This window comes from Anarhichas minor, unplaced genomic scaffold (genome assembly GCF_050575085.1).
Source record: "Anarhichas minor isolate MPS153535 unplaced genomic scaffold, ASM5057508v1 ptg000014l, whole genome shotgun sequence".
Lineage (NCBI taxonomy): Eukaryota > Metazoa > Chordata > Actinopteri > Perciformes > Anarhichadidae > Anarhichas > Anarhichas minor.
This window is the reverse complement of record NW_027466460.1, coordinates 14,676,495-14,691,057: the sequence shown is the minus strand read 5'-3', so window position 1 is coordinate 14,691,057 and position 14,563 is coordinate 14,676,495. Positions and strand designations below refer to the sequence as shown.

At 39.8% G+C, this 14,563-nt stretch overlaps 1 protein-coding gene and 1 pseudogene across 1 annotated transcript; one reads left to right on the top strand and one right to left on the bottom strand.

Moving 5' to 3' along the window:
- Window positions 1-707: 707 nt before the first annotated feature.
- LOC142949861 (E3 ubiquitin-protein ligase TRIM21-like) lies at window positions 708-3,472 on the bottom strand (annotated as a pseudogene).
- Window positions 3,473-6,084: 2,612 nt separating this feature from the next.
- etaa1a (ETAA1 activator of ATR kinase a) lies at window positions 6,085-10,982 on the top strand. The gene is made up of 6 exons (XM_076091956.1): window positions 6,085-6,526; window positions 7,170-7,307; window positions 7,564-7,637; window positions 7,808-7,920; window positions 8,218-9,644; window positions 9,991-10,982. The coding sequence occupies exons 1-6, from the start codon at window positions 6,397-6,399 to the stop codon at window positions 10,095-10,097; spliced, it is 1,989 nt and encodes a 662-aa protein (XP_075948071.1). The 5' UTR covers window positions 6,085-6,396; the 3' UTR covers window positions 10,098-10,982.
- The last annotated feature ends 3,581 nt before the right edge of the window (window positions 10,983-14,563 follow it).

The window sequence follows — 14,563 nt, the reverse complement described above, 5'->3', positions numbered from 1 at the left end:
TTGTACTTAAAGAGACTCAGGGATTTTTTTTTGCCAGCATTACATCCACCATCACCTGGAGGGGCCTCCTTAGATTTCAGAGCATGTACAGCAGACTCAGGTGCCCTGGTCTCCTTACAATCACTGTCACTGTCTTCCGTTTCAGTGTCAGGATCTGACAGAGGTGCTTGCCAGTCATCATAACTGACTTCAGTCTCAGAAGAGTCTGAAGCCGTTTCATCAGTTTTTGGTTGTGAATGAATAACCTCTCCATCAGTTTCTGTTTTTATTCGCTTAGCTGAGCGGCTGGAAGCTCTACTTCTCTGTCCTCGTCCCTTTGTCTTTGATGAAGCTGGGAAGACTGAGGCTTAACAACTATTCCTGAACTTTAGTTTATTGTAACTCACTTTGTCACATATTTTATTTTGCAAGTTGAAGAGATTTGAACGTTTGCTGAGGACTTCAAGTAAAAACCATAGTCTAAAACCGTTTGGCCAAATATCACAGAGCCACTAACTGCTGCTGTTGCTACTCTCCCATTCTCTCATCAGCTAACAAGCTAAGCTAAGCTAAGCTAAGCTTCAGCACTATTACATCCCTCAAATCACCAGTGTGGGGCTGTGTCGCATTTGGTGTGAACGCACCTTTAGGATCGCAACGAATGACGGTACGTATGAGCCTCAAGAATGAGCTAAGAAAGGTAGCGGAAAGATTAACGTGAGACAACATCCAGTTTCTTCAGCTTTATCGTGGATTTAGATACATTTCATCCACATAACGTGCGTCATGATCCAGGGTTGAAGAGATGAATGTGTTACTATGTAGTGGGATACACATAATACAATAATGACGTGTAAATCAATCACCACATTAAACAGATTCTGTAGGAAATGAGATGTGTACATTTGCTTCCTTGAAATAAAACTAAATGCAGAACATGAAATAAGATAAGTGATTAGTTTACTCTGACAGGAGAGATGATCAGAAGTTCAGAGTTTTTTACCACCAGGATTAGAACAAGGACTGAAGTATGGGAGGAGATTCTCTTTGAAGGAGCAGCCAGTGAAGGAGTAGATAAGAGCTGCAGCATCTACGTCATAGAAGGAGACCAGACCCTCCTCATAATCCACAAACACCCCCACCTTCTGAGGCCGAGACTTCAGAGAGAGAAGAACTGAAGGGCTAGCAGCAGCTTTGTACTCATTTCCATTTGTCAACCCTATGGTCCAGTAACCATCCTGAGGACTCAGTGCGATCTTTCCCTTCCTGTTGATCGACTCTCTGGCCACTCCTAAAGACCAGTCAGTCTTTCCTTTAACTTGAACCTCAAAATAAGATTGTCCTGAAAAGAAACTCTGCTTTCCTAAAACACAAACACAATCAGAAAATCTCTCTGGATTGTCTGGGAGTTTCTTCTTCACGTCACCAAGTGTTGCTAGTTTCCCATAATTAGACAATATGAGTTGAGGATGATCTGTATCAGGATCAAGAGTCACATCCACTGCAAACTTCTGGATCCTCTTCAGCTCAGCTTCAACCAGCTTCTTCATCTCTTTACTGACCGTCTCCTCCAGCTGAACCACAGCTCTCCTCACAGTCCCCTCATGTGATGCTGGAGGAACACTGACCTTTGTCCAGTCCTTGGTGGGTGGTGGGTGGTGGATGTTTGAGGACTGAACACTCTGGAGAAGATGGAGGTGGTCTTCAGAGTGTGAGAGCTTCTCCACCTCAGTGCTTCTCTTTATCAGCTCAGAGATTTCCTGATTTAGCGCTCTAATGAAAGCTTCGGCCTGTTTTTCTTTTCTTTTCTGCTTCTCTTTGATCGTGTTGATGAGATTGGCCTGAGCTCTCTCAACAGACTCCTTCAGATCAGTGAAGACCTGAACACCTTCTACTATCTCTCGGTTTGCATCTTCCTCACTGAGGTTGACTGAGTGTTTGATCTCCTGAATCTTCAGTTGCCTCTTCTGGATCATCTGCTGAATTTCAGCCTCTGTCTTCCCCAGTTCGGCCATCTTTCCTTCATATTCTTCTTTCAGAGGAACAAATTCGTGCATCTTATGATCTAAAACAGTGCAAAGCATGCAGACACACATCTGGTCGGTCTTACAGAACAGCTCCAGAGGTTTATCGTGCTTCGTACACATCCTGTCTTCCAGGTTCTCCACAGGGTTGATCAGCTGATGTCTTTTCAGGCCTGACATTGTCAGATGAGGCTCCAGGTGAGTCTCACAGTAGGAGGCCAGACACACCAGGCAGGACTTCAGGGCCTTCAGTTTGGTTCCAGTGCAGACGTCACAGGGAACTTCTCCTGGTTTGGACTCTTGTTGCTCTGAGCTGCTGGTTTTCTGTTGAGCTGACTGTCTGAACTGAGCAACCATCTCAGAGATGAAAGTGTTGACGTGCAGCTCAGGTCTTGAGATGAAAACCTTTTTACACATTGGACACATGTGCTTGTCGTTGGTATTCCAGTGTTCATTGATGCAGTTCTTGCAGAAGTTGTGTCCACATGATGTGGTGACTGGATCAGTGAACACATCCAGACAGATGGAGCACAGGAACTGATCTTCAGATGACAGATAGTTTGCAGCAGCCATATCTACACAAAGAGTGGAAGAAAAGAGAAACATTTTATTCAAAATAGAGTTTAATTATTTGTTTAGAAAGGAAATAAGTGTGATTCTTTGTATATCTTTTAAGTAAGCAACCAAGATCAAAGTCGTGCTGACAAGCTCAAGCTTGCTACTCTTGCAAAGCAGCACAGAATAAGTCTAATTTGTGTTGAAGAACAGCACTGCTAACACGTTTAGTTTTGAATATTTGTTTGAATAGAAACCAGTGTGATTACCGTTCTTATAAGTATAACACAAGATATTAGAAATGTTGTAATCATATACTGTACAATGTGTTTGGACCGAGCCGTGAGAAACTGAGATCATTCAAATCGTGTTTATAAGATCGCTGCTCTCGCAAAACAGCCCAGAATATCTCCACTTCCTGTTGTGTAGATGGCATTTTGTTACATTCTAGCAGTTTACCTGATGACAAACGCATCACATTTCAAAGCTGCTTCACATTAAAAGTCTCCCACTGGTTCTCTGGTGGAAGGCTTTTAATGTGAAAGAGCTAGAGGAAACAGATGAAGCGGAATGTAGGAAGCGATCAGTGAACAGTAATAACAGCAGGAAAGTAGCAGTGAGACTAAAGCTAAAACCACAGAGATTCAGCTACAAGTTGCTAAAGTCCTGAGACTGTTCAAAGCTGTTAAAGTGAGTTACTGTATAGTGGGACTGTGGACAAACACACAGAGTTATATTGTGAACAATTGATCAAGGATGAAGTGAAAAGAGTGGAACTTGCTGCCTGAGTGAAGTTACAGTTTTGTGTTAATCCTGGTTGTTGAAAGTGTAAATATGATCAGCTGTACTCACCAGTGTTTGGAAGAGACTCTGCTGTGTCGTTGAGAAAGACCTGATGAAGTCACTTTCGTTTCTGGAGTGTGACGTTGCAGCTCTTCCCTTCACAGTGTAGCTCCGCCTCTTAACTGGTGAGGTTTTGTTTCCTCCCTCTGATTTACACGGAAATTGTCGGGGAAAACAAAATGAATGTGGCGCAAAGGTGGTGCTTCACAGTGTGATTCTCAACTGGTGGGTCGAGAACCAGGACCCGTTTTTTTCAGCCTTTGCCTGACAAAAAAAAAAAAGTTGTGATTTTATTTTGAAGGGGATTTTTTATGCAGCGGAATTATTCCAGCATTTACGGCACTTGTTCAGGGTGCAGGAAAAACACCGGCCAATGCGTTGTGAATTACATCACGTGATGCAGCTCAGCCAATCAAATATGGGCATTCTGACAAGTTTCCTGATTCCAGTGAGATGTACACACACCGTGACACACGGGGTAGAGACGAGGATATAGAGAGCAGAGCAGGACTGTTGAAGTGTGAGTTATGATAGTTAAATCACGATCTACAAAAGGGAAAAATGTCCAGAGAGACCAGAGTCATTAGACTCTGACTGGACAGACTCATATAAGTGAATTCTTCCCACACTCATTTCTCTTTTTAAAAGATGAGAAAAATACAATATTATGGCTTTTCACTTCACCCTGAATGAACTGAATTTAAAGCTGCAGGGCAATTCAGTGAAATACATTTTTCTAAAATGAATTCTGTTATGTAATGTATTCTTTAATCCAGCGTTATTTTACTTGAAATGAGAAGAACATTTATTTATGTATAATTTATAATCCATCCAGTTAAATTTGAAAACTGAGAATAATAATTGTTAAAATAAAATTGATGTGTACTTTCTTTATTTGATTTGACAGTTGTTTACTACACAGAGACGTTACTACTACTAGACTTCTTGAATATACAGTATATATATATATATATATATATATATATATATATATATATATATATATATATATATATATGTATATATATATATATATATATATATATATATATGTATATATATATATATATATATATATATATATGTATATATATATATATATATATGTATATATATATATATATATATATATATATATATATATATATATATATATATATATATATATATATATATATGTATATATATATATATATATATATATATATATATATGTATATATATATATATATATATATGTATATATATATATATATATATATATATATATATATATATATATATATATATGTATATATATATATATATATATATGTATATATATATATATATATATATATATATATATATGTATATATATATATATATATATATGTATGTATATATATATGTATATATATATATATGTATATATATATATATATATATATATACATATATATTTATATATTGTATATGTGTGACATCACAGCAGTACAGAAGTCTTGACGGCTCGTTTAAAGGCATAGTTTCTGAACTCGGGCTGTGTATTTCTCCATGAAAAGATGTGAAAATCTCACTTTTTAAAATAGGGATTTATTAAGGAGTCAGGGATTCAAGGATCATTTATTGTCATTATGCAACACAGGGATGCTCAACGAAATGCAGTTGTAGCCCGTGTACAAGACAAGAAAAAAATAACAGTAGTGCATCAGGAGTACTACTTTTCATAATAAGGGACCCTTCAAGATGGAATTTAAGAACATTTATAGACTTCAGCTGCCTCCACTAATCATAACTCAGTGAGCCAGTCACTTTGCATGTGTTTTTTTATTCCAAATGGCATTCATCTGATTTTGAAGTGAGCTTGTTTTCAGCAGCAGCATCAGTGCGCTCACATCACAGTGTGTATATACTGTCGGCCCAGCGGGACGGGACGCGCTAATCCCTCCTTTGGGGGAAACGTTGGAGGAAGAGGGGAGCTGCTGCTGACAGCTTCACAAACAACCCCCGCTGTCGTCTGCTGCACGGACCCGGCCTGCAGCTGCACTCTGAACACACACTTATAACTGATGTCTAATGTCTTTCTGAGATTTACTGCTGCTCTGACGCTCTCATGTTTAGTCATGATGATCGTAATGGATCTTTAGACCAAACCCCCTCATGATTTTAGGCCTGTTCATAAATATGTATTCCTGCAACGCACACAGCTGTGTCAGGTCAAGGCAATTTTATTGATACAACCCAAAAATCCAAGTAAGTACAATTTTGAGGTACTTTACTTTGCATATTCTGCTACTTTATACTTCTTCTCCACAACATTTTAGAGGCAAATATTGTACTTGAGAGTATTAGCATCAACATATACTTAAAGTATCAAAGTAAAAGTACCTACCACGCAGAAAATCACATTTCAGATTTATGCAAGATATGACTTGAGCCTTTGTTTCACATTTATTCGAATTACTTTATATACAGCTGTTTAGTTTAACCTATAATTATATCCTATAGCAGGATGTAAAAGTTGATTTATATTTTATATTAATAATCTCAATCTGCAAAGTAATTTAAATAATCAAGTAAATGTAGTGGAGTTGAAGTATGTATAAGGTAGTATAAAATGGAAATATTCATGTAAAGTAGGCCTCAAGCACCTTGAATGTGTATTGAAGTAGCTTATATTAAATGTACTTAGTTACATTACACCACTGATATTGATTAATTAGTTATTTCATTAATTGATACAACTGTTTTAACAACTTTTTAATGTTAAAAATAAACCACGGCTAGACTAGTGGTTTAGATGCAATTCTGTGAGCGGAATATCCGAGCAACTTTGTTGCTCTTGAACGCACCCTCGAAAGGAACCCTGGGAAAGACAAGATGGCGGGACGTTCAAAAACACTGCCGACTGGCCGACTTTACAACCAAATAAACTGTAAATAAACAAAGCACAACTCCGCGTTGTAAACCGCAAGCAAGTCGACCGACACACACCGGCACTGGCCGGTAAACCATGAACCGGAGCCGCAGGACGGTTGACGCTCCGGTCGGTCCGACGGGCTCCCCGCTGCACACGGCCCCATCAAAACCAAACCGACTGAGGAGAAGCTTCAGGCAGACTGAGGATGTGGACTCTCCAACGGGTAACGTTACAAGGCCCGACGACGTCCCGCCAGACTACACGGAAATATTCCGCTTTTTTGGGGGGTTTATTGTACATGCGAGAGATAACTTGCGTCACACAACATGACTAAATGCATTGTTTACAAAGCAACGGTTTCAGTCTTCAATTCGGCTTATAACAAGATTCACCACAGTTGCAGTCATGACTGTAAAATATGAACTAATAAATGATTTGCCTCTTTATTTCCGTGTCACGTGACATTGGAAAGCCGTGTGAAATAAAGTGTAGCGCTGAATTCATACATTTTTATTCGTTTAAACATAATAACATGAAACATAGGTACAACAATTAGGTTAGTCAGACAAAAAAATAAATAATAATACTGATAAAAATAAATAAATAAGAATATTTAAAAAACAGCAGATAAAAAAAAAACAATAATAAAATACGTCTTCCATGCTAACACAACTATATTCAATTTCCAGACTTTTTAATTTCCAGTGTCCTACTGAAGTGTCCTTGAGCAAGACACCGAATCCTTACCGACCTCTCTGAGTGCATAAATACTCTTTAACGGAAGTCAAATACACTGAGCAGCCAAGGTTGTTGTTTGTTAATCTGAATCTGTTATTCGTATTTTTCTTCTCCTGGATCTCCTGCAGAATTTAAGACCCCGACCAGGATCCCCAGATCCAGATCCAGAGCCGGAGGTGGTTTCAGTGTTGAGTCTCCAAACAACGACGGTGACTTTCAGCAGGACATCATCTGGGACGCCACCTCGCCTTCACCCAACAGACATGGTAAACCTCAATGCGATGGTGATGTGGATATTTAAAGGGTTGCTCTCCAGAAAGTCGAATGAAGTTCATGTGTTGCAGTTAATCAGTTAGCCATCATTTTGATTTACTTTAGGAAACAGAAAAGGCAAACATTTGATGTTTCCAACCACATTTCTTTGTTTTCTATCAACCAATTTTGGAATAATTACTGTTGTTTGTTTTTTGGATATAAATAGCTGTATCTAGAGCCGCGTGGTGACTCTGTATGTCTTTGCAGGAAAAAGAGGCAAGAATCAGAAGCCTCCTGGAGTTGTGGACATCTCAGAAATAGTTAGCAGGATCGCTCCAAAGGTCAGTAACACGGCTGGTGAGATTAAATATCACCCCCCAAGAACATTTCTATTCTTGGACATGCTTTGTAAAGGGTTAATAGTGTCGTCACTGTTCATGACTATGCTCTGCAGAGTCAATAACCTGCGTTTATTTACAGTGTGTTGTGTTGTTTGTTGTGTCTCTGAAAGCACGGCAGGCCGACGGTTGCGGAGCCGACTTTACAGCAGTGGATCGGAGACAGCGCCACCATTCCCTGCACGCCCGATGTTCGAGTTCCCAGACCCAAGAAGAAATCCCCGCGGTAGGTTCAGAAGGGGCAACGGATACCAATCTGTTTCCTCTTGGCCGTAACGAAGCTTCATCTTCATCCTCTCATTAGAAGCCTACAGGCTGAATATGGCTTTAACTTCACACTGTGACTTCACTGAGTGTGTTTACATGGGCATTGGTATCCTGGTCGTGATCAGGTTTCTAGAGTATTTACTCATATTTACTGTTTTACTGCGGTTAGCAGCCAACAGCGCAAACAACGGTAACAGTGCTGACAGAACATCTCTCCGTGTCATCCCAGTAAACCGATGGTTCTGTTTCTCCACAGGCCAAACGGAGTGGACGACCTGCTGAAGCTCGCCAAACAGTTCGACTTCAACATGTTTCGTCAGGATGAAGAAGACGTGGAGAACCTGCACCGGCAGAGTCTGGAGCTCCTGTCGGAGGACATCTTGGATTTGGAGAACGATGATCAAAACAACGTTTCACTGTCGCTTCCCGTGAATTGTCAACCGGCCGTGAAGGCGGACGAGCAGCTCCCCCTGGATCAACATATGGAGGACGATTTGGATTTCCTGTTTGACGGACCGACCCAACGTTTAAGCGGAAATCTGAGTCAGGTTTCGTCAGCTCTGCCGTCACAAGTTAAACCTGCTCCCAAAGAGGCTTCTGGGAAACCGCCCGCTTCCTCACACGGTCCCACTTCTGGTGTCTCCACGACGAACGCTAAAGTCACTTCAGCAAAAGACGAGTTTGAGGACGACTGGGAAAACGATGACTTGCTGAACGACTCGTTAGTGTTGGAGATGACACAGAATCCACAGAAGTTCACCGATCCACAGCACTGTTCAACCCAGAAACCACCCAGTCAAATACACAATCACACGGAAAGTCCAGCAAACGTAGTCCAGTCTGTTTCTAAAGGGGAAAAGGACAACGTGAGACAAAGAACGACATTCAAACTGGACTCTAATCCTAGTTTTTCTTTCAACAGAATCCAGACGCACTCAGAAACAGTTAGAGACTCTCAGCAGAGCAGGTTTCCCTCTGGTCACAGTGTTTCAGTCAAGGCGGGATCTCGGCGTACCGGGCAAACATCAAACCCGGCGAAGTCCGATCCACAGAAACCACCGTTTCATCAAAGGACTTCTGTTGCCAAATACAACGCGACAGCATCGAACACATCAGCGTCAAAAAACGCCCAAAGCTTCCCAGTGAAACCTGCGACCGTGTCGTCCCGCGGCGAGGCGCCTGCTGTCTCTGAGGACCCGTCCCCGCTCTTCTCCTCTGACCCGGTTTGGGACGACCCGGCCGACGACGACCTGCTGTGTGAAATGTGCGAAGACGTGGAGAACCGGCTCCACGGCGCGGAGAATGTGTCCGCCAAGCAGACTCCCCCCGGGGGTCACATGTCAAACCAGAGAGCTTCTTCGCCGCTGTCCAACAGGAACCGACTGCCGGCCGGTCGGCAGACTTTTGACCCCAAAAAACAAACGCCCGCAAGTCTTCCCTGTGCTTCAGGAAGACCGGCTGGCAGTTCGTTGACCGGTAGTTCCGTCTCTAACATCGCTGCAGGTGTACAGACGACGGATTCTTTCAGATACACACAAACGAAAAACACTTCCGGCTCCACGAACGGCTCGACGTGGACGCGGGGGAGCAGCCGGGTCCAGTCGGCACCGCGGGGAAACCCCGGCAAAGACCAGTTCACCTTCAGGAAGCCAGACAAGCCGGTTTCTACAGTGACCAGCAAAGGTAAGAGCCCGTTCCTGCTCCAGTAGTCTGTAATGTCACAGCAGCACAGATAACATCAGAGACGTTTCTACCATAAATAACACCTATATTTTCATTTTATTCACATCATTTCCCGTTAATTCCAACAAATTCCTGTTTATTTTCATGGAAAGTTAGTCGCCATGTTGAGAGCCGTGTGGAGGCAACAGGTACGCTCTGAGTTCTGTATTGATCATCCTAAAGGGAACCGGCTCTGTACCTTTTTTTAACCCCCTTTTCATTTGTCGTCTTTTCGATATTGTTTTAATTGTCTTCGTGAACAATCCTCAAATGTTGCTCATCCAGGAGTGTTTGTGTTTTTCTGCAGTTGTGGGTTCGTGTTCAGCAGCAGAGATCGAGCAGAAGAAGCAGCAGGCGATGGAGAGAAGACGACAGCGACTGCAGGCCGCCCAACACCTCCGAGCTCCCACCTGACGGAGTGAACCGGCCTTGTGTCGCCTCACAAACCTGTCTCACCTCGCCTGCCTGGAGAGTAAAACAGACTACAAAACTGCTGGCAGAGCTCCACCTGTTCAGCGCTGCTGTTAGCTCTGTTTGTTAGCAGAATACATTTCTGATGACTTTGTCAGATGTTTCGCCAACATTTGTCGTACAAATATATAAAGATTATACTGTACACGTGCTGTAATTTGATGCTTATGTCGTATTTCTAATCTCTTTTTTTAGAGGGGGATTAGGTGTGCGTGCGTGTGTGTGTGTGTGTTGACAAGTACAGAGTTGCAGTCAGGACGTACTTAGCCTAGCTTAGCGTAAAGACTGTAAGCAGAGGGAAACAGCTAGCATGGCTCTGTCTAAAATTCTAAAATACATCTAGCAACACCTCAAAAGCTCACTGAGGCGAGGCTAGCAGTTTCCCCCTGCTTCCATTCTTTAAGCTAAGCTAGGCTAACCACGTCCTGACTCCAGGTCTGTACTCACTCAACACAGACACACGATTGGTATCGAAACTCATGGAAAGAAAAGCCGTCAAGTTGAACTTTTTCCTTTTTAAGGACAGATTATACTACAACAGTTTGGGGGGTAATTTGTACTGAGGAGATGGCTAACAGTTTAGTTCATGCTAGCACTTTCCCCCTGCTTGCAGTCTTTGTGCTAAGCTAGGCTAACCACATACCGAACGGCTCATGTAAGACATTCTTATTGTCAAATTTATTTCTCGTTTCTTTTTTGATCATGAACACGAGGAGTCACTTTTCTAACCCGTCTGTCTACGTCTGTTTTTCTAGTTTATTCACTTTATTTTCTGTGAAGCACTTTAACTGATTGGAAAGTGTTTCCCCAATAAAAGTTTTATTGTTGATTTCATCTTTGGTTGTGGTGTTTTTTATTATTAGTCATGTGATCCAGAGAGGCACCGTGAAGAGCCTCAGATCAGTTTGGTTCAGGTCAGACCCTTTTTATTATTATTATTATGCTGCATTCACGTCCTCTTCACCGACCCGTCTGTCCAAGTTCCAACTTCCAGAGAGAACCGACCAGTCTGTCGCGTAAATGATTAAATTAACAGATAGTATTTGTTTGTATTTTCACCACCTGCAAATGTGAAAGTAATCAATGACGGTGCTGTCAGACAGCAAAATAAAGTAGAAAATAGTTTCAGTACAGTTTCTGTGCAATGATAAGTTGCCCCACATTTGATCAGTGTTGGAAGAGGTCGTGTACTTAAGTAAAAGTACTACGATGTACTCTGTTACAAGTAAAAGTCCCGTATTCAAAATCCTACTCAAGTGAAAGTACAGAGTTTCAAAAGTAGAACGCCCCTGTTAGTGTTGTATCTTACATTACTATTGTACTTTAGTGTTGTATCTTACATTACTATTGTACTATAATGTTGTATTTTACATTACTATTGTACTTTAGTGTTGTATCTTACATTACTATTGTACTTTAGTGTTGTATCTTACATTACTATTGTACTTTAATGTTGTATTTTACATTACTATTGTACTTTAGTGTTGTATTTTACATTACTATTGTACTTTAGTGTTGTATCTTACATTACTATTGTACTTTAATGTTGTATTTTACATTACTATTGTACTTTAGTGTTGTATTTTACATTACTATTGTACTTTAGTGTTGTATCTTACATTACTATTGTACTTTAATGTTGTATCTTACATTACTATTGTACTTTAGTGTTGTATCTTACATTACTATTGTACTTTAATGTTGTATTTTACATTACTATTGTACTTTAGTGTTGTATTTTACATTACTATTGTACTTTAATGTTGTATTTTACATTACTATTGTACTTTAGTGTTGTATCTTACATTACTATTGTACTTTAATGTTGTATTTTACATTACTATTGTACTTTAGTGTTGTATTTTACATTACTATTGTACTTTAGTGTTGTATCTTACATTACTATTGTACTTTAGTGTTGTATTTTACATTACTATTGTACTTTAATGTTGTATTTTACATTACTATTGTACTTTAGTGTTGTATCTTACATTACTATTGTACTTTAATGTTGTATTTTACATTACTATTGTACTTTAGTGTTGTATTTTACATTACTATTGTACTTTAGTGTTGTATCTTACATTACTATTGTACTTTAATGTTGTATCTTACATTACTATTGTACTTTAGTGTTGTATCTTACATTACTATTGTACTTTAGTGTTGTATCTTACATTACTATTGTACTTTAATGTTGTATCTTACATTACTATTGCACTTTAGTGTTGTATTTTACATTACTATTGTACTTTAATGTTGTATTTCATGGAGGTGAAGCTAATTTAACAACAATGGATCATTTTATGATCTCAACATAAACTTTGAACGCTAACCTGCGGTCAGGTACTCAGGTGGTCCGGTCGGGCCGTCAGCTCTCTTCATCACCAGTCTGGCAGCTGTCTGGTGGAGCAGATACACCGTCCCGCCAGGTAAACCGAGCCTCGTTATCAGCAGACAGGTGTGTAACTGTAGTCCAGCACGCTGCCGCAAAATCACAGGCGCACACATGTAATCTGCCTCGGTTTAATCACGCTGCCTTTGTCCCGAACGTATCCTCCAGGATTCACTTTACTCCATTTGTAAAGGAAGTTTCTCTGAAGTTTCTCTTTGCCAAGTAGTGTTTTTTATTTAATTACAACAGCAGCCCATTTCAGAGACATCAGCTCTGACAGACTGAAAGGTTTAAATTCATGTTAATGAATCAGATTCCAGACAAACAGCAAAAAACAGCTAGTTTAGAGATCCTCTGTAATGAATCCAAATCATTTTTAATAACTTATTAACCTGCATGGTCATACTGTTAACATCGGGTCTCATCGTCACCGTGGGTTATAGCTGCAACACAAAGCTAGTTGAGCAAGTTGAAATCTAACTTTGCGCCAAATCGTCTTTTCACCTGATTGATGCGGTTGAGAATGCTGGAGGAAGAATACATCCTTTACTTCAATAACAGTACAAATACCACACTGTAAAAATACTCTGTTACAGGTCCTGCGTTGAAAATATAACTTAGGAAAATGTACTTTAAAGTATAACAACGTCACTGTGACTGTTGTACTATTATATATTATTACTTATTACATTTTTAATCGTGCATTAATGTGAAAGCAGGACTTTACTGTGGTAGAAGTTTGAGGTGGAAGTCATTTTGAATAATTAAAAATAATTATTTTCAATATGCATTTATCTGAAAAAATAAATAGTTGTAAATAAACTAAAGCTACCATATAAATACAGTAAAGGAGAAAGTAACAAGAGAAGGAAAGACTCAAGTAAAGTACTAGTGTCTGTCCGCCTGATGTGGAACTCTCCTGCCCCCTAGTGTCCAGAAAGGATTCAATGTAGCTTTAATAGAATCAGTTTAAGTGTTAACAAGAAGACCAAACAGACACATTTTGAAAAACGGAGCTCAAGGTTGGCTATTTTATTAGCTAAATGCGCACACACACACACACACACACACACACACACACACACACACACACACACAGTCTGTATGTGTGTGTCATTTGATGCCTACAACAACATGGCCGAAAGTGTTTATGTCAGATCCTTTTACCGGCTGCAGTCGACACTTACCTGCAGGTGAAATTAAGTTACCTGAGAGGAGCCCTGAACTCTGGATGACCCCCCCCCCCCCCCCAGTGACAGGTGAGAGGACAGGTTGGTGTGCGTCCAGCTTTTACAGACGACATCCACACTGATGAAGAGCAGCACAGGTTTCACTTTAAAGACGTTTTCTGACGTCCTCGATACGTTAACGTCGCCAGACAAACAAACAGCAACTAAAGCAGTGAGTACAGGTCTATTTAAAGAGTAGAACCAGACGCCAAGGAGCATTTAAATGCTTCTGCATTTAAATCTAAGAGATAAAATAATCATCATCCCAGAGAGTTCAGAAGTCATCATGTAAATATCCATACAGCTACAACAAACTAATAATTAATAATTATTACTATGTATGGGCAAAAATATTTGATATGTAATGTAGCAACATAGTGATGTGTCACAAAAAAGGCATAGTATGATGTCATGATAGTCTCATATATATTCATAGTATGGTATGTAATAAAAGAAGCCATACTACAGCACAGCTGTTCATATCATATCATGTCACAGTATAGTATGTAAAATAAGAGTCATGAAGTCACAGAGTAGGTCATAGAAAATGTCACAAAAATTCATTGTATAGTATTTTACAAAATAATGTGATAAAAAGTCAGTATGAACGTCATACTGACTAAACTTATAGTTTATCATAAAAGTCATAACAAAGTCAAAGTATAGTTCTTTATAGAAATCATAGTAAAACAAAAGTCAAAAAAAGTCCTAAACAAAGTCATAGTATGTCATAAAGCAGTCATCAATGACAGTCAAAGTTTAGTTTTTCACAAAAACTTTCATAA